At 36.6% G+C, this 18,227-nt stretch overlaps 2 protein-coding genes across 2 annotated transcripts; both read right to left on the reverse strand.

The window, feature by feature from the left end:
- Window positions 1-1,513: 1,513 nt before the first annotated feature.
- Window positions 1,514-4,122, reverse strand: LOC133205220 (transmembrane protein 70 homolog, mitochondrial-like). The gene is made up of 2 exons (XM_061340983.1): window positions 3,970-4,122; window positions 1,514-2,265 (listed from the first exon to the last, which is right to left on the reverse strand). Exons 1-2 carry the CDS (start codon window positions 4,033-4,035, stop codon window positions 1,585-1,587), a joined length of 747 nt encoding a protein of 248 aa, XP_061196967.1. The 5' UTR covers window positions 4,036-4,122; the 3' UTR covers window positions 1,514-1,584.
- A 2,884-nt stretch (window positions 4,123-7,006) lies between these two features.
- Window positions 7,007-13,300, reverse strand: LOC133205134 (collagen alpha-1(XXV) chain-like). Its single transcript, XM_061340876.1, has 3 exons — window positions 13,204-13,300; window positions 10,684-10,893; window positions 7,007-7,953 (listed from the first exon to the last, which is right to left on the reverse strand). The coding sequence occupies exons 1-3, from the start codon at window positions 13,298-13,300 to the stop codon at window positions 7,007-7,009; spliced, it is 1,254 nt and encodes a 417-aa protein (XP_061196860.1).
- Window positions 13,301-18,227: the final 4,927 nt, after the last annotated feature.

Genomic DNA, 18,227 nt, shown 5'->3' on the forward strand with positions numbered 1-18,227 from the left:
AGACTCCCTAATCTGGACAATTTGAATCCGTAACCCAACTTTAACTAATCATAGAGCTAGTTCCTAACACCAAGCTTTATGTAAGTTTTGACTTTGGTAATTTTTGGGGAGGGAATGGGGTGTGCCGATTCACACTCTCATTTTCGGTGAAAAAAAAATTTGTGTTCAATAATGTTGGAGTGTTAGAAAAGTGCAGGGTTCTCACTAGGATTTTGCTAACTTGAGTCCCAGGACTCAAGGTTTCTGAGAAGGTTGCGTCCCAGCTAAATTTGATGCGTCCCAGAAAAATTATGTTGAGTCCCAACTAAATTATTGCAGTATCCTTCCATCCAAACATCAATAAAAATCTTTATCATTTTATCAGTTTGTTTACGCAGTATTAACATATTCAAGTATATAAACTGGTAATGCATTCAAGCTATATTCTAAAATACACGCGTAATCAATTGCCATAAAAATAACTTGGTGTTTATAAAGCTAAAAAATCAAGTACCCAGAAGTTGACTGTATACAATCACAGGTGTCATGTGCAATGAGGCGTAACTAATCCTGTCGGTCGTCTGCACTGGGTGAAATTCACGAGGTAATCAAGCCGCATTGTGTATACAAGCAGTAATTATGGTTTCTACATGTAGATAACACTCAAGATTCAAAAGTGTTTTTAAAAAAAACTGCAGTGTGTTTACAGCTGTCGGAGTTTGGCATGCGACACTATTATGACTATGGACTAATAAACATGAAATATCTTATGATCAATCCCTGTTTTAAAAAAAAAGAGAAGTAAGTATAAAAAAAGTTGTTTCTTGGATAAACTTTATGATAGTTACAGGAAGGTTTCGATTAAATATTTCTTTGACAAATCCTAACATCTAAATTCCCCGTTTTCGAAATCACCCGAATTTTCTCGCTAACGAGGACGCGTCCGATCACGAGTCCGCGGACGCATCGTTTTTAAGAACCTTGCGTCCCAAGTAATTTTGCTGCGTCTAGGACGCAGATTCTTGCGTTAATGAGAACCCTGAAAGTGGAGGGGGAGAGCGACTAGTCTTTGAATGACAATTTTTATATAAAATCAAAAGAGTATTCCGAGACAAAAGGGGGCCCTTGAGTTTAGTCAATTACATGCAGCTTTACGTCCCAGCCAGAAGTTTCTTCCTAACAATGTAACAATTTTAAATTCATAATACCGGTAATTAATAGTAAAAATACTTTGATAACGGTAGTAAAATCCTTTCCACTTAAAAAATAACTTGCAACAAGAGGCTAGTTTGGAAATAAACCTGTTTTTGACCTTGAGTACATGCATTCCCTTATAAAGTTGGTTCAATTTTTATGGATGTTATGGGTTTCCACAAATATTCAAATACAGGTGGTAGCTTTCAAAACATGATATTCGCCCATGAAATTCCATCCTCATGAACATGTAGATTCTTAGCAATCCATAAAAATTAGTCCCCATGAATTAAAATGATCGGTACTAATGTAATAAAACAACAACAAAAAAACCTGTAAATAAAATAATACCTTTTTTTTTATTTTTTACATTCAATTGCTCACATAATACTTATTAACACTGGTATTGTGTTATAAATCTTTATTATCACTATCATAATTCATTATCATTTTAAAAGCAGCAACATCTACAAAGTAGTCATTTTCCATATAGAGGGGTCGGTCTTTCACTCGCACTCGCTCAAACAAAGTGGGTGTGTCCACATTTTCTACATCTGCTTTTGTAAACGTCATGTCCTTTTTTGTACCAATAAAGGTCAATGTTGTTACAGTGAATGTCTTATTTTCACGGTTGTAGTACAAGGCAGTCACGTAGCGGTAAACCAACCAATGTATGATGCATGGTTGAAGGAAAATGAAGAATCCGGAGATGAGCCCACATGTTGCCTGTAGGAATGGAGGGAGATTCTCAGCTCGCATAAAGACATACGGAAGTAGGGCCATACACGTCAAACTGGAGGATACAGAAAGGATCTTCAGACCACGGACCCGTGCACTCAGTGGTCCATAGTAAACAAGGTCTCCCTTCTTGGGGTCATGTAGTAAGAGTCCAGATTCCTCATGTAATTCTGCCTTTGAGGTCAACGGTCGATAGCCACAAAAAGAAACTGGAGAACTGCAATTCCTAGACTTGGAAAAAAGATGATTGGATGACGTCTGGAGACAAACTGCCCATCCAAAGTAAAACCGCCTCACTGTTGGTTGTACACTGTATTTACTAGTTAGCTGTGTCCATAATAAACTGGAGTAACACTAAAATATAAAAACAATCCAGGTGTTCATTTTACCAATACTTTTGGATAGTATTTGTACAACATTTAGGATGGAAAGGTACATAAGATCATATAGGGCAACTGTAATTTTACACTTAAAGGCCAAAATTCATAGTCAATACAGTAAAAACTGTAGTAGGAAATTTGTTTGACATGGAATATACATGTAATACATATACACATGTTGCCAGCCCAATATTCAATCCTTAATACTCAATAGTGCTACATATGTACTTAGTAAAAGTATTTGAGCCTGCTTAATCCCTATATTCCAACCCTACACATATATATATATATATATTGTCCCGAGCAACATCCCATGTTTTTCCTTGGTAATCCTACATCTGTTACTTAGGTGCAGCACAATGTCTTCAGTGATATAGCTTGAATAAGTTTTCGTTTGGATAACTGTACTCCACCTTGTGTATGGTGAGGCATGGATAAACGCCATTAATTCACCATGCTCACAACATGCTGAATTATTCCCCTTCATTATCTTGTTAACCAGAATTGGCCTCTTTTATAATTTCATTCAAGAAATAATAGTTTTGTTACAAATTAACAGCTTTATATAGACCAAAAGCTTTTAGAACTTTGATTGCAATTGCTCTGAAGGAGACACACAAAGTTACAGTACAAAGCTGAATACTATCACCATGAGTATCACGTCACCAAACTGTAACTTTATTATATGCTGAATTACACATACAAGAAATAGCTAAATCAGTCTATATAGCTAATTGAGGTTAATCAAGGAATTGTGCGGGACCTGTTATTTTCAGGCTGTTGTGTGTGTGTGGGGGGTGGGGGGTCATAGACTCATTATAGCATGAAATGGTACTAGACAAATAATCTGGGATTCCTCTAACCTACTTTTTTCATTTTGATGTGTGCAGGGGAGAGTCAGATTAGACACATCTTGAAAAGTGGGAATTCAGCTTCACCAGCTGGTGTCGCAACTTTTCCTTACCTATGGCAACTTAATTTCATCTATCTAACTTCTGAGACGCAAGAATTCAGTAATTCCAATGAATATATTTCAAGTTAATCACAATAATAAATGATATGATGGTCACTATTAAATTGGCCCTGTACATTGTATGTTGTATATCTGTATGCTGACGTAACCAAATGGCACAGAACTACTTCAGTTGGAACTAAGTTGATGTTTGGTGGTGATTAAACAGCATGACATGCAAATGAACATGAATAAAAACGTGATTAAATCTTCCTGAACAAAGCAACTGAATCTCAAAGGTTGGGTACTTTGATTTAAGGATTAATAGGTAAGAGAAGTTGGGACAGGAGCTGGTGTAGCTGAATTCCCACGTTTCAGTATGGAGTCTTCTGTAACCTGGTAACTCTCCCTAGTTAGAATAATCTAACTGTGTCTCGGGACAAGCCCACACCACAAACCCGGTCCGTAATAAAATATCACTTTAAAAATGGTTTTATTTTTTAAAGATTTTTTCTATGCTTTATTTTTGAAAAAAAAGTTTTAAATTTCAGGGCTGCTCGATTCTAAAGAAGTATTTTACGAATTAGAATAATTCCCAATAATAATTCCAAAAACTACCTGGGGATTACTAAACAAAGCCTTTTTATCATGCCTCGGTAAAGTCAGTTGGGAACTAACAATGGATAAGGTCGAGGAAATTCGAAATTTGCTTGTTGCATTACACACCTTTTGCTGTGAGGGAACTTGTACAGTCCTAATCAATCCGGGTCCTACTCTCCAACAATTCATCATCGATATTTACACAAAGTACAGAACAGAAACATTTTTCTCACAAACTGAACCGGTTTCTCTCAGTCACAACTAGACACAAGTCCTCTCAATCACCGGTCGGGGTCATTGATGTTTTGCATAAATATGGACTTCAAACCCGATCAAAATATTGACTGGCCGTTCCTGTCTGATATGCGATATGCGCGATACTTGCACGTAGCAGAGGGGGGGGGGGTCCACACTTTTTCCCTCCCAAACCTTACTTTTACTGTTAATAATGAAAATGCTCCCCTTTACCCAACCACTTTTTGTCTCAGCATAGTCAATTAATTTTTATTTTTTTCAATTCAATTTTCATTTATTGATTCACCAAACATGTTGGCATACAAATGAAAAGTACACTGTGTTATCAGATGATTTACTTCAATAGTTAAATACATACACAAGTGTACATATTAATGAAGTCAAACTGTATGTTTAAAACTTTAAATGTAATCAGTCAAATAGTCAAATCCTCCGATTTGAACGTAAGTTAAAAAGAATTTCTTGCTAGAACACCCCCACCCCCACCCCCCTCAACACACACGAAATAGGACTTTGGAGTCTAGACAATTTTCTTAAAAAAACTTTTTTCTTGCTTGTCAAAGATTTTCAGGTAAGTTGACATCCCCCGAACCCCCCCCCCTTTTTCAAAAACTATGTTACATGCCTGCTATACTAGTATTCCTGTCTAGGCCTGGTCTCAGTTTCTACCTCCTTCGAAAAGACTACCAGTTGATTTGATATTAAAATTAAATGGTTAAACTAGGAATGTGTATTATCAACGAGTATTCACACCGACTATCGACCATAGATTTTTTTACTCGGTTACTCTTTAAAAATGTGCTACTATATAATAATCTTAAATTAAAGGTAATAAAACTGTATTCACTTTATTTCTAAACGCATCAGTGTTTTCGGGAGTAAAACTCGCGTAAGGGTAAGGCTTTACACCGTTCTTAGTCCATTGCTCTATTTAATCGTCAAAGATACTTTCAAAATCTGCGATCTCGGCGTATTTTATAAGGTTTCACGATGTACAGACTGAAAATGAAAATTACGCGAAGCTTAACTGACAGTTTTGTTTAAACATCAAATTTTTAATACATGTATATATATCATTTCAAAGGCTTAAAGGCCGACATCCGTCAAATTCCTTGAAATCTTAAATTGAAACTTTTCTTCTTAAGTTCCCTTCAAAAAAAGGCAAGGAGTGGACCCCCCCCCCCCAACAAAAAAAAATTATGCTACTACAAACATGATCGTAATAAATTTTCTACCTCCAAGTGCTGCAACGGCGTTTTTTTAAACAAACAATTGCAAGTCCTTTGTCACTTTGATTTTATTTACTGATCAATTAAAATTTAAAATAAAGTTAAATTTTGATTGAGTTGCTCGGAGCGAAAATTTTAACTTATTTACACTGAACTATATTATTTAATATTTCCACATATTTTCTCATAAGATTCTTTGCAAATTAAAGAACGTTTCATTTTCTCATGAACTACTATGGATGAGCATGGATATCTCCATTGTAACGTCATAATACCGTACTTGACATCAAAACCACAGGCACCTGAAGCGTGGATAACATACAGCTCTTATCCCCCCCCTCCCAAAGCTAACTTTCAAAATACAACGATTCTCTATTTTCTCGAAGAAAAAAAACGTTATTTCTTCGTCAATTCCATTTATTTTCCTATTTCTATTTGTCATTCTGTGCAATTGGTTTGTACTTTTATTAACTAAAGGTATAAGATTTGACCATATACTTTATAATAAAAATACACAAGATAAGAAACAAAAATTACAAACAAACGGGGGGGGGGGGTTCCCCGCTTCGAGGATAATTTCTTAGGTAACAACAGTGTTTCCTATCATATTTTTGCAAGCACTCTGTCAGGAAGATGTCCAACTAGTCTCTATAACCTTAACCCTATCCTTAGTGTTTTATATGCTGTAATCAGACGACTTATAGCCGACACATAAAGTTTTCTCCATTGACAGGTTTTGGTGTTATCACTTCGTCTCGCTCCATCTGATTCATGGCCGTAGGAACCAGGGGGGCACGGGGGGGGGGGCGTGCCCCCCCCAATAATTTTGCCGATATATACATTACTGTAGAAAACAATGCTAGTATTTGCTTGTGCCCCCTCAATAAAAACGTCTGATAACTTTTTTTTTTTGCTTGTCAAGGAATTTTTGGTTGATAGTGCCCCCCAACTGATGAAAATATATGGCTGTGCCCCCCCCCCCCCCAACTGAAATTGCTTCCTACGGGCCTGTGATTGGCCGGCAGATTGCAAATACGTCCATCTTCTTTTGATCGCCACAGTCAGGCCCTAGAAGAAATTTCAGGAGGAGGGGGCAGGTAACGAAAAACTCTGTTATAAGGTGTTATTATATGGGAACACATCCATAAAATAAGCTTTGTTTCTATGATATGAAGTTAGCCAAATGTGTTGTATTGCAAATTCAGAGTAAAACAAAAGATACATTTTACTGTTTACTTCAAACTTCTCAGTTCCAATTTAAGGACAACTTAACAGTAAATCAGAAATAAACCAAGAACTAATTAAATCTTATCATTATAATCTTTGTTTTAGTTTAATTGAGCAAAACTCTTTGCTATAGAAACTTAAGTCCCCAAAAAGTCTTCATTGCTAGATACAATCAGAAAAAAAACCCTACATGTACATTAATTTGAAACAACAGTTGAAATAATGAAGTAATAATAATGAAAAAGAGCGCATTTGAAATAATAGATGAAAAGAAATAACAGAATAACATTCAGGCCTTTCCTCATAAGAACAAAAGACCTTCATAAAGAACAAAATAAAAACAAGATTTAGCCTTTCTTTGTATTTTATGATTTATTGTTTGGAATAGTAATTGAACGCTTTTTGCAGCACAATAGATTTGATCATGGTTAATACTGTCACCACAGAGAGGTTTAGTAAGGATAAATATCCCCCTTTTCACCTTTATCTCCTTTATCACCCTTTGGTCCTTTGTGACCTCTGGGACCCGGTGGCCCCTTGGGTCCTGGGTGACCTTTTGGTCCAGTTTCTCCCTTTGGACCTTGATCCCCCATGGGTCCGACTTCTCCCTGGGGTCCTGGGTCTCCCTTTTCACCTTTCTCACCTTTGTCTCCTTTGTCACCCTTGTCCCCTTTCTCCCCAGGCTCCCCTGGGTCTCCTTTGTCTCCTTTAACACCTTTATTTCCCTTAGGACCCATGGGACCCTGTGGACCTTGAGGGCCAACATCTCCCTTTTCTCCCTTTTCACCCATGTCCCCCTTTTCTCCTTTGTCCCCTTGACGTCCTTGGGGCCCTCGGGGACCAGTGGGTCCTCTTTCTCCTGGGTCACCTTTAGGACCTCGAGGACCTCTGTCTCCTTTCTCTCCATCGTTGCCTTTTGGTCCTTGGTCTCCTGGATCACCAGGGTCACCCTTTTCACCTTGTATACCAGGAGGACCTGTGTCCCCTTTTGGTCCTGTATTTCCCGGAGGTCCTTGATCACCGGGAATGCCCTGGGGTCCCTGCTCTCCCTTCTCTCCTTGTTTACCTGGGTCGCCTTTTTCTCCTTGTTCACCTTGAATTCCCGGCTCTCCTCGTTCACCCTTTTCTCCTTTTTCACCTTTCTCTCCTTTGTTTCCTTGAGGACCCGGTGGACCAGGGTCTCCTTTCATTCCTGGAATTCCTCTGTTACCCTTACGACCTGGTAGGCCCGGAATTCCGGGATGTCCCGGAGGTCCTTTATCGCCCTTTGGACCGGGAGGTCCTGGATAGCCTTTGGGTCCCATTGGTCCTTTCATTCCGGGGTCTCCCTTCTCTCCCTTTATTCCGGGTTTTCCTTTAGGACCCCTTGGTCCCGGAGCTCCGGGTTCACCTGGTGGACCTGTGATCAATCACAAACAGAGATTACCTAAGATTAAACATATATAGATATGTTGTATGAGTTGCGCATCATTTTTGTTAAGTACTAAAAAAACATAAAACCCGTTTATGAAACGAAAATGTGGCTGCAGTAGTAACCGTTTGAAAACTAATATGCATCAAAACATAGTAATAATAAAAAAAACCTGTATCTCGACTATTTAAAAACAAATACATAAAAGACCAGCATTGTTAAAATGTTACGTGGCACGAATATAATTTTAGAATCCATAGACTACTTTCCCCCAAAATGTCAGTAAATCAGCTTTAAATACTTCAAGTGGAATAATTAATTTTCTTTCTTCAAGATATCCGTAAATTGCACATAACACCTACAGTTTGCATGATATTCATGAAGTCCACAATAAGATTGTAAATAATCAGTTATGTCCCCAGTAAGAGAAACGTACTGATGTTGTTATGTTGTCTGTTTGCCTGTTTGTAATAGGGGACATACTGATGTTGTTATGTTGTCTGTCTGCCTGTTTGTTTGTAATAGGGGAACATACTGATGTTGTTATGTTGTCTGTCTGCCTGTTTGTAATAGGGGACATACTGATGTTGTTATGTTGTCTGCCTGTCTGTAATTAGGAAACATACTGGTGTTGTTATGTTGTCTGTCTGTCTGTTTTTAATATGAAAAATACTGATGTTGTTATGATGTCTGTCTGCCTGTTTGTAATAGGGAAACATACTGATGTTGTTATGTTGTCTGTCTGCCTGTCTGTAATAGGGAAACATACTGATGTTGTTATGTTGTCTGTCTGTCTGTTTGTAATAGGGGAACATACTGATGTTGTTATGTTGTCTGTTTGTAATAAGGGAACATACTGATGTTGTTATGTTGTCTGTCTGCCTGTTTGTAATAGGGAAACATCCTGATGTTGTTATGTTGTCTGTCTGCATGTTTGTAATAGGGGAACATACTGATGTTGTTATGTTGTCTGTCTGTCTGTAATATGAAAAATACTGATGTTGTTATGTTGTCTGTCTGTCTGTTTGTAATAGGGGAACATACTGGTGTTGTTATGTTGTTTGTCTGTCTGTTTATAATAGGGAAACATACTGATGTTGTTATGTTGTCTGTCTGTCTGTTTTTAATAGGGGAACATACTGATGTTGTTATATTGTCTGTCTGCCTGTTTGTAATAGGGAAACATACTGATGTTGTTATGTTGTCTGTCTGTCTGTTTGTAACAAGGGAACATACTGATGTTGTTATGTTGTCTGTCTGTCTGTCTGTTTGTAATAGGGGAACATACTGATGTTGTTATGTTGTCTGTCTGCCTGTTTGCAATAGGGAAACATACTGATGTTGTTATGTTGTCTGTTTGTCTTTTTGTAATAGGGGACATACTGGTGTTGTTATGTTGTCTGTTTGTCATAGGGAACATACTGATGTTGTTATGTTGTCTGTCTGTCTGTTTGTAATAGGGGACATACTGGTGTTGTTATGTTGTCTGTCTGCCTGCTTGTTTGTAATAGGGGAACATACTGATGTTGTTATGTTGTCTGTCTGTCTGTTTGTAATAGGGGAACATACTGATGTTGTTATGTTGTCTGTCTGCCTGCTTGTTTGTAATAGGGGAACATACTGATGTTGTTATGTTGTCTGTCTGTCTGTTTGTAAAAGGGAAACATACTGATGTTGTTATGTTGTCTGTCTGCCTTTTTGTAATAGGGAAACATACTGATGTTGTTATGTTTTCTGTCTGCCTGTTTGTAATAGGGAAACATACTGATGTTGTTATGTTGTATGTCTGTCTGTTTTTAATATGAAAAATACTGATGTTGTTATGTTGTCTGTTTGTCTGTTTGTAATAGGGAACATACTGATGTTGTTATGTTGTCTGCCTGTTTGTTTGTAATAGGGGAACATACTGATGTTGTTATGTTGTCTGTATGCCTTTTTGTAATATGGAAACATACTGATGTTGTTATGTTGTTTGCCTGCCTGTTTGTAATATGGAAACATACTGATCAGATGTTGTTATCTTATCTGTCTGCCTGTCTGTAATTAAATCGCCCCGGGCAATAACATTAGAACCCTTTGTTTGAATGGTTTATCAAAGGTCAAGACTATGTCGTCTAGGTTATATCTGCGGAGGTTCAGTTCACCAGGCAATACAAAAAAAAATGTATTGTTTTGTGTAAAATATATGCAACTACGTTTATAAACAAAATGACGTGTTATAATACATGTATAGATGTTTATGCTGCGCAGTCGATAGCGCTATGGATAGACGTTTTAGGGGTCGTATTTTACAGATCCTTAGTTATGGGTGCTTTCTCTAAAAAAAAAAAGCAAGCAGTGCACAATGCATACGTTATATAAATCCTTTGTATACTATGTGAAAATAGTTTGGTGTTGAATTCATGGAGAGAAAGTTACACGAAGCATAATTATACCACATATTAACAGAATTAGGATACTTACAGGAATAATAAAACAATAACATATAACTTGTATTTTTCTATTATTTAATGAGAGGTATACAATTTACCTTGACCAATGACCTTTATATACTGTTTAAATATATGAAGAGATTGATTGACTAGTAATTAAGCCTTATTTTCATATAGTGTTTTAGAACTCGGGAAAATAAAAAGTGACTAATGATTTTCACCTTTACATTTCAAGATACATGTATGTATGACTAGGTAAAGACATGAAAATGACCCTGACCCTTACCTTTAACATAGTGTTTGGAACACTTTGACACGGCATACTGGAGATGTGATATAAGTTCCTGTAAATGTTGGACTTCTGCTTTAAGTTCTTCATACTGCCTCCGACATCGTTCCCACTCCCTATCGTATGCCCTCGCGGAGGCCTGCCACGTCAGACAGAAAGTTACTGCTAGAGCTAACACAAGCCGCATCCTGGTCCGGTCTCCTGAACCTAATGTAGTCATGGAGTTTATATAGTGTCTTACAATGTAGCTCACCAACAGGCCAATCAGGGTTGTTAGTGTAATCAACCCAGGAGGGACACGCCCTCATTTACATAAAACATATCCATCTTGTTATCAGGGGTAATTCTTTATCGTATTTACTTACCGAACTAGAAAATCACAGTTGTTAATTTACAGATTATAATATGTGTTTTCTTTTAGCCGCTACTCATAACTGGTTTTCATAGAAGAATACACAACAGTGAGAGATCAGAATTAATTTTAGTAACGGCAAATCCTGTATACCAATGGCAGATCTCCGAGCGCACCCTCCATGTAGCAATCACAGTTGTTTGTGGACTTTTTTTTTGTTATACTAAAAATCATACTCGCCGTGATGAAGAATATAAAACCACGAGTATGATTTTTTAAAGAAACAAAGTGAATCATAATCATTTATTTCATTTTTGATCCTTGTATCAGAAATCGAAGGGTCTTTTTTCTTTACGAAATTATATGCTGTGTAAGGCAAGCAAAGAGTGCAATATAGAAATGCCAAAAAGAAAACAACATCGTTGCTATCGTGATATATGGAGATAACGAACAGTATTCAAGCTCAAAACTCCATTGAAACAATACAAATCTGGAGCAGAGCAAACACTGACCTCTAAAACATCAGAGGTGGAATCAGGTGCCATCGAGGAGTAAGCATCCCTTGACGACCAGTCACACATACTTTGTGCTCTTTGTCATGATCGGGAAAACGGAAAAATCATAGAAAATTCAGTGTGTAAATAATGGCCTAACAATAAGCATGAAAAACGTCAGTCCGCATTCGTCTTAATGATAGATTGTGTTTGCTGACAAGGTCATTGTATCGACCCAAGAACTTGCGAAATGATGACTTCAAACGAGACTGTTGATATTCTTGTGTCATCAACTTGTTTGTCAATAGCATTTTAAAAATTGATCGAACGTAGAGCATGCGCTTGCGTATCGAATCAACCAGGAGACATAAAGCCCATATGCAGGTGATAATGGTATATTGCTACATAAGTAATGTGAGTAATGTCAACGTCAGGTGACTTTTATAAAATTCTTCTAAACATGGAGAATCTGTATATAATATGATTCTTTTATTTTTGTAGATTATGTTAAAATTCTCCTCGTTCTACCAGATTTCCACTCCTTGGGACTTGAGAATAACGCGAAAACGCAAAGTGAAACGCGCTAGCATAGGTGACAACGGGCTAACACGCAGTTCAAAACGTGCAATTGTTGCACTTTTATAAGTTAGCACAAAGTGACAATGCCCCGGTGCGTTGTTTACAACACGTTGTCGCGCTAACACAAAACGCCGTCACGCTAACGGAACTTTACACAACACGCCGTCACGCTCATATAAACATGCCATCGCACTAACACACAACACACCGTCACGCTATCGCATCTTTGTATCATTGTTGCGGTGTTTTTCCTTTGATGTCCACCGTGTTTTTATTTTTGATACACCATGACTAACTGTGCTCTAACAACCATGCTCTATCAAGATAGAACACACCAGGGTAATGATGCAACAATTCCAATGACCCTTGACCTTACATTGATAAAGAAGAAGAATATAAACAAAGTAGCTGACTTTATGAGCAAATTGGACTTTTGCGAGAACACTGACTTTTAAGGTTGACGGCTTACTTTGACATTTAAACCTGCGTTATGTACGGAGGTACGGAATTGATAATAGATAAGAAAACATAAATAATGGTTAAAGTTATGGTATTAGGGGCACTTATATCATTTACCAACACCAGAGATATTGAAGGAAGAATAAAATTACTTACAATGCCTTATTCATAAGAGATAGTATCTGCTTTTGTTTTCATTTTCTTCAGGAACTAGATAATGAAAAAAAAAACATAGAAAACAAAGGAAAACTTAGCAGGAGTTGGTTACGTTTGGAAAGGGAGGGGGTTGTTTGTATGTCAGTTGCTTTTCCCTTCCTAGACAACGTAATATGGGCTTTGAAATGACCGATTATTATCGATTTAGTAAATGTTAAGCTAAATATTATATTGCAAAAGAGCTTCCATATATTGTCCTGGTGTAAAAGTAAGTTGTCGATCGTAAAAGTCCGCGCTTCTCGCAAAAGTCCAGTACAAGCACATATAAACATAGTGAAGGTATATCTTTCCTTAGGTCTACATAAAAAATTCTAAATTTTGCACGTCAATTTTTTTTAAAATCCAAAACGAAATTCACACAAGCACATTTTTATAAATGAATGTTTTCGTCTTTCATAAACTTGAAGCGTAACAAACCACACACAATGTAGTACAGGGAGCGAGGTGGATATTCCTTGTTTTCTAATTCCAACACAAATCGCTGCATCCAGTAATTTAGAGAATCGCTGTTCATCTCGGTCAAAAGTGGACATTTTCCCGTGCCGCACGCCACTCCTTAGCTTGAACGTTACAAGGATATATTTGAGAGTCTATCAAACGCTGAATTTCATACTCGGACACTTGTACAAACCTTTCATTTTTCGTCTTCGTGTCGACCTCAGGACTGGTGAAATTAACGCCATCGTGTCTAAAATATCTCCTATATCGAAATCCATAATAGGTTCAATTTTTGGTTCCGGTAGATCAAACGTCATACTTCCCAAAGAATCTTCAACCTGCATCTGGGATTCCTAACTGATCTATGGAATTTTCCTTCATAATTTCGGTTTCCGTGTCTATAAGAATTGTAAAAGCATAAAATCACAACCGTCATCCATGGCGTTCAAAATACGAATGGACGAGGTAGAAAGTTCAAGAAATACAGCGCGCTATACTTTTCGAATCACGTGCTCTTTTTTCATTGGTTATATAAAATGGTATGATGAAATTTTGATAGATCATGGCTTATTCAGTGCATGGGAATATGTAGTTGAATAAAGTGCTATTAACGTGAATATGATAGATCATGGGTAGCTCAATACCTGAGAACAATAATACAAAACATATAGAGTACCTTTTAACTCGTGCATCTTCAGATATCAGACTCGGGGGACAAGCCCCCTCGTCTGATATCTGAAGATACACTCGTTAAAAGGTACTCTATATATTACTTACACAACACGTCGTCTTGTTGCTAGCGCTCTCGAGCGCTAGCAACTACGTTAGTCTATATTTCTGAAATACGCATGCTCGATTTCACGGTCGGGGATTCTGGGAAAACTACTGTAGATAGACTGTACGATAAGAATTTCGTTTTGTCATACAAAAATAGAAATGATCCGAATTTACACTGGCCTTTCCTGTCTGATATGCGTGAAATACATTTCGTAGGTTAGAGAGAGTCAATACCAGTCTAGATCCGGATTCTGATTCTTTTTTTAATTTATTGTCTAACCTACACATAAAAGTACAGCAAAAAAATTTGGCCATATAATGCCAAGATTCTAGACATCTAGCTTTCCTTACAGTTTTACAACTTTAGTGAATAATTCCGGCAAGCTCGGAAAAAACAACAAGAACAACCACAACAATCTTTTTCAGAGTATGTCGGAAAGACATGTCAATTTAGTGTTTATCATCTGAAAATACATATGATCTGAAGTTTCGTGTTTTGTTGTCTAACCTGCACGTAAATGAACAAAAAGTAACAGTAACTCGGGTCTTATAAAACCAAGACTGTTATTTCTAAAGCTGTAATGAATACATATCTTTTCTAATCTACCTTCATGGATCTTTCCGGCAACCTCGGATATGTTTTCCGAGCTCGCCGGAAAGGCCCAAAGGTGCTCATTGGTTCTACCGACCTTTTATTTTTCACCTCGAAATTGAAATTACAGTAAAATGCAGAATGCTTAAAGTACAGTTAGGAGTTATGCCATTGCCGACGTGAAGCACGCTCTTAGATTCACCATTCTGAATTGTGACCCCCCCCCCCAACTCAACCCCCAGTGCACCAATCTGCCTTCCTATTAATAATTAATCGATTCAGCAAATTTCACAAATGGTTCAGATATCTTCTTCTGTATTTTATTATGCTATAGCGCTAGCTCACCAATCTTTTTAAAAGATAAGCTTGTTAACACACATTAGATTGCATAAAGTTGTGTTAGCGCATTAACGAAATTGTGTTATCGTGACAGCATGTTTTGTGTTATCGCGACGGCGTGTTGTATAAAGTCGCGATAGCGTGATTACGTGTTGTGTGTAAGCTCGACGGTGTGTTTTGAACAACGCAGTAGTGCAGTGTCACTCACGTTAGTGCATTTTTCCTAACGCGCTATTACACTTTTGCAAAAGCTTTATCGGGACACTATAGTTTTTTCATACTTTAACACTGTACTTAAAAAAGAGTCCACAGAAGTATCCGCATTTTTTAAAGTTATACTTCTAGTTTTCATGGGGAATTAATGTAAATTAACTATTATTCTCAACAACCTGTATTTGCAATTCACCTTTTTTTTTTAAATATATGCCTCCATCCTTCAGTACTTTGATTTCCAAGAAGAGAGAAAAATATTTTCAAAATTGACATGAATTTTTTATACATGGCAAGCAAAGTCCCAATCTGAATCTGCCTGTATCCCGGATTTCCACAAGTAGTGTTGACCTCTTAATACGCATGTAAACAGTTGTCTGCGAGATGTGCAGGAATATAGAAATACTTTTAAATATTGCATAAATAAAGCTGGCTTTGATTCAATCTTTCAAGTATCTATTGATTAATATATAATAACGCATTTTCATTTTTGGATATATCGCCTTTTCAAACAGGCCGGTAGTACGAGTGGAAGGGGGGGGGGGGCTCCCTCACCCCACTTTTCGAAGGAATAGTCTTGCTATAGTTTAAATATAAAAATTCATTTATTGCATGGCTGCTTGGTCCCTGAACATTTTGTTGCAGTATGTTTAAATTAGGCAGCACCTAAAAAAGTTTTACCGAAAAGTTGTAAAAAGATCCCCCTCAAGTTTAAGCAGTTTAGTAGTATTTTTTCGGGGGGGGGTTGTTTTTTGTTTGCTTGTCAATTTTTTGGGAGGTTGCCCCTCCCCCCTTTCAAAAGCACGGGCCTGTCAAAGGCATAACAATGGCTCTTCAAAAGGCATAATAACGCCTTTTGGAAAGGCGTAATAACGCCTAGCTTTTATTTTTTTTCTTCATAGATTGATCCTAATAGGCTTTTGTAGAATAATGTTTGCCAGATAAAGTGAGAGAATTTAGTAGGAATTTGTCACAATGTTAAAAATGGGTGCAAAGATTGTATAGAGTTACATAGAAAACGAAACAGAGTCGCATATTGAAGCACCAAACAAAACTTACAATTTCTTAATATTTTAGGGATTTGTTATTTATGTCATTTTCATTCAAAATCAGTCAAAAAATATATATCAATCCATGCATCAAATTTTTGTTTGTGTTATGTGTCCTTAATACCCACCAGTGGCGCAATATATGTGTGATACATGTGGAATTTTAGGTCTTGAAAAATCTTGATTTTTATTACGCCAAACATTTGAGATTGAATGTGTAAATTTCAAGACGATTTTGCAAACAGCTTATAGCAATACCTATATACAATTATGTACTTTATAATTCCAGCATAAAAAGAAATGCTGTCTTTTTTATGGGCATTGGCCAACTTAAACCTGAACAACTTAATCTCTGGGGGTAGGCAAACTTCATTTTGTTCAATATTTGTTGTAAAACATTGATTTGTGTCTGATTATTTTTGAATACTTTTTTAAATAAATTTCTTCTTCATGTTATAAATTTGATTACGCTGAAAAAAAAAAATATAAAACTCTCCTAACTAAAGACCTCTGGTAAAAAGTTGTAATGCACTTTTTTTTTTTTTTTTTAGCTTTTCTACTTAGACCAACTTTGAAATAATGTTTGTTTGCCCTTTCCCGGCTCAGGATAAAAAAAATTGGTCGGTAGGTAGGTGAGAAATTTTTTTCTCAGAAAAGAATCTGGGGGGATAAGACGAGCCATGTGCCCATGCCCATTTTTCGGCAATGCAAGAACATTTATTGGAAAAAATCTCTCAATTGTTCGAATTTACTTAAGCATTTTAATGTTTACCGTAGTTTTCAAAATGATATTTATATTCTAAACAAGCTAAACAGTTGACTTTCATTTACTGTCACAAATGTCCAACATGGGTAAGGACTTCTATTGATTAATCTGCATATTGAGTGTTTACACTTATTGTGGAGATATTATAAAAATTTTAACATCGTATATAATGATAATGGTGATCTAGAAGCGCTTTTATTTAAAATAAATAAAAACGGGAATAAAAGTATTCAAATATATCTATTATAATTTTTATCCGGCATTTTAAATAATTTACTGTAAATAAAAGTTCATTACTACATGTATATATTTTATTTCCAGTGAAAAATATGTTATTCCTATAGACATTGTTTATAAAGTAAAACAAAATTAAAACAAAACAAAACAAAACAAAATAAATCAAAATATCAGAGCATGACTCGAACACTTTCCTCAATAAACGTCGCTTTAAAGAGCTCCTCGCTAACCACTAGACCACGGAGTCACATTTACATGTCTCTTTAAATACCATTCAATTCTCTATATTTAGCAAGCGTTTTTGGACTTAGAATTTTTTAAGACCACGGTGAAAATTTAAGTAAGTTAACTTAACTTTTTATGTAGAGTTGGTCTTCATACCAAATTTTTGCAAGTGTAACAAGCAACATCTTTCCATTGCCTTTCATTAATCGTTCTCAAAAAAATGGTACGATGACCCACTCTATTTAAAAAATGTAGTTATATCATCCAATTTATGTCAGTATCTGTGAAAATCGAGCGTGATGCCATTTTGTTGTGTTAATCAGAATCATTTTCGCTGCTAGAGTATTCAGGTTTTGTCAAATTTGTATGCAAATGGTAATAAGCATTACATTAATTCAACAAAAAGTGAAATTTTTGTAAAATGAATTTATTGATTTTTTTATCGATCGTTATGTAGGCATATGGCTCGGCTTATCCCCCCAGTTTCTTTCAATTTCATTGCTGAATTTTCAAAATTTATTTTCCAGAATGCATAATAAAAATTAATTGCTTCCTGAAGATTAAAAAGAAGTTTTGAGTCGTGGGCCCTTTTTAGCCAGTCGGTCGGGAGAGGGCAACCAAACAATTTTTTAAAGGTGGCCTTATGAAATTTCATGTTGAAGAGACCTTAAATGCTGTATTTTATATGCCCACAATTGTTACCCTCTGAACCCGCTGGGCGCCTTGAACGGCCCCAAGACCTCTCGTCGTAGTTTTTGCCTACACTTCATCAAAGTCCTAGCTACGCCCCTGTCTGACGCTGAAATAC

Source organism: Saccostrea echinata, unplaced genomic scaffold (genome assembly GCF_033153115.1).
Source record: "Saccostrea echinata isolate AGI-Se365-2 ecotype Australia unplaced genomic scaffold, CSIRO_AGI_Sech_v1 ptg000054l, whole genome shotgun sequence".
NCBI lineage: Eukaryota > Metazoa > Mollusca > Bivalvia > Ostreida > Ostreidae > Saccostrea > Saccostrea echinata.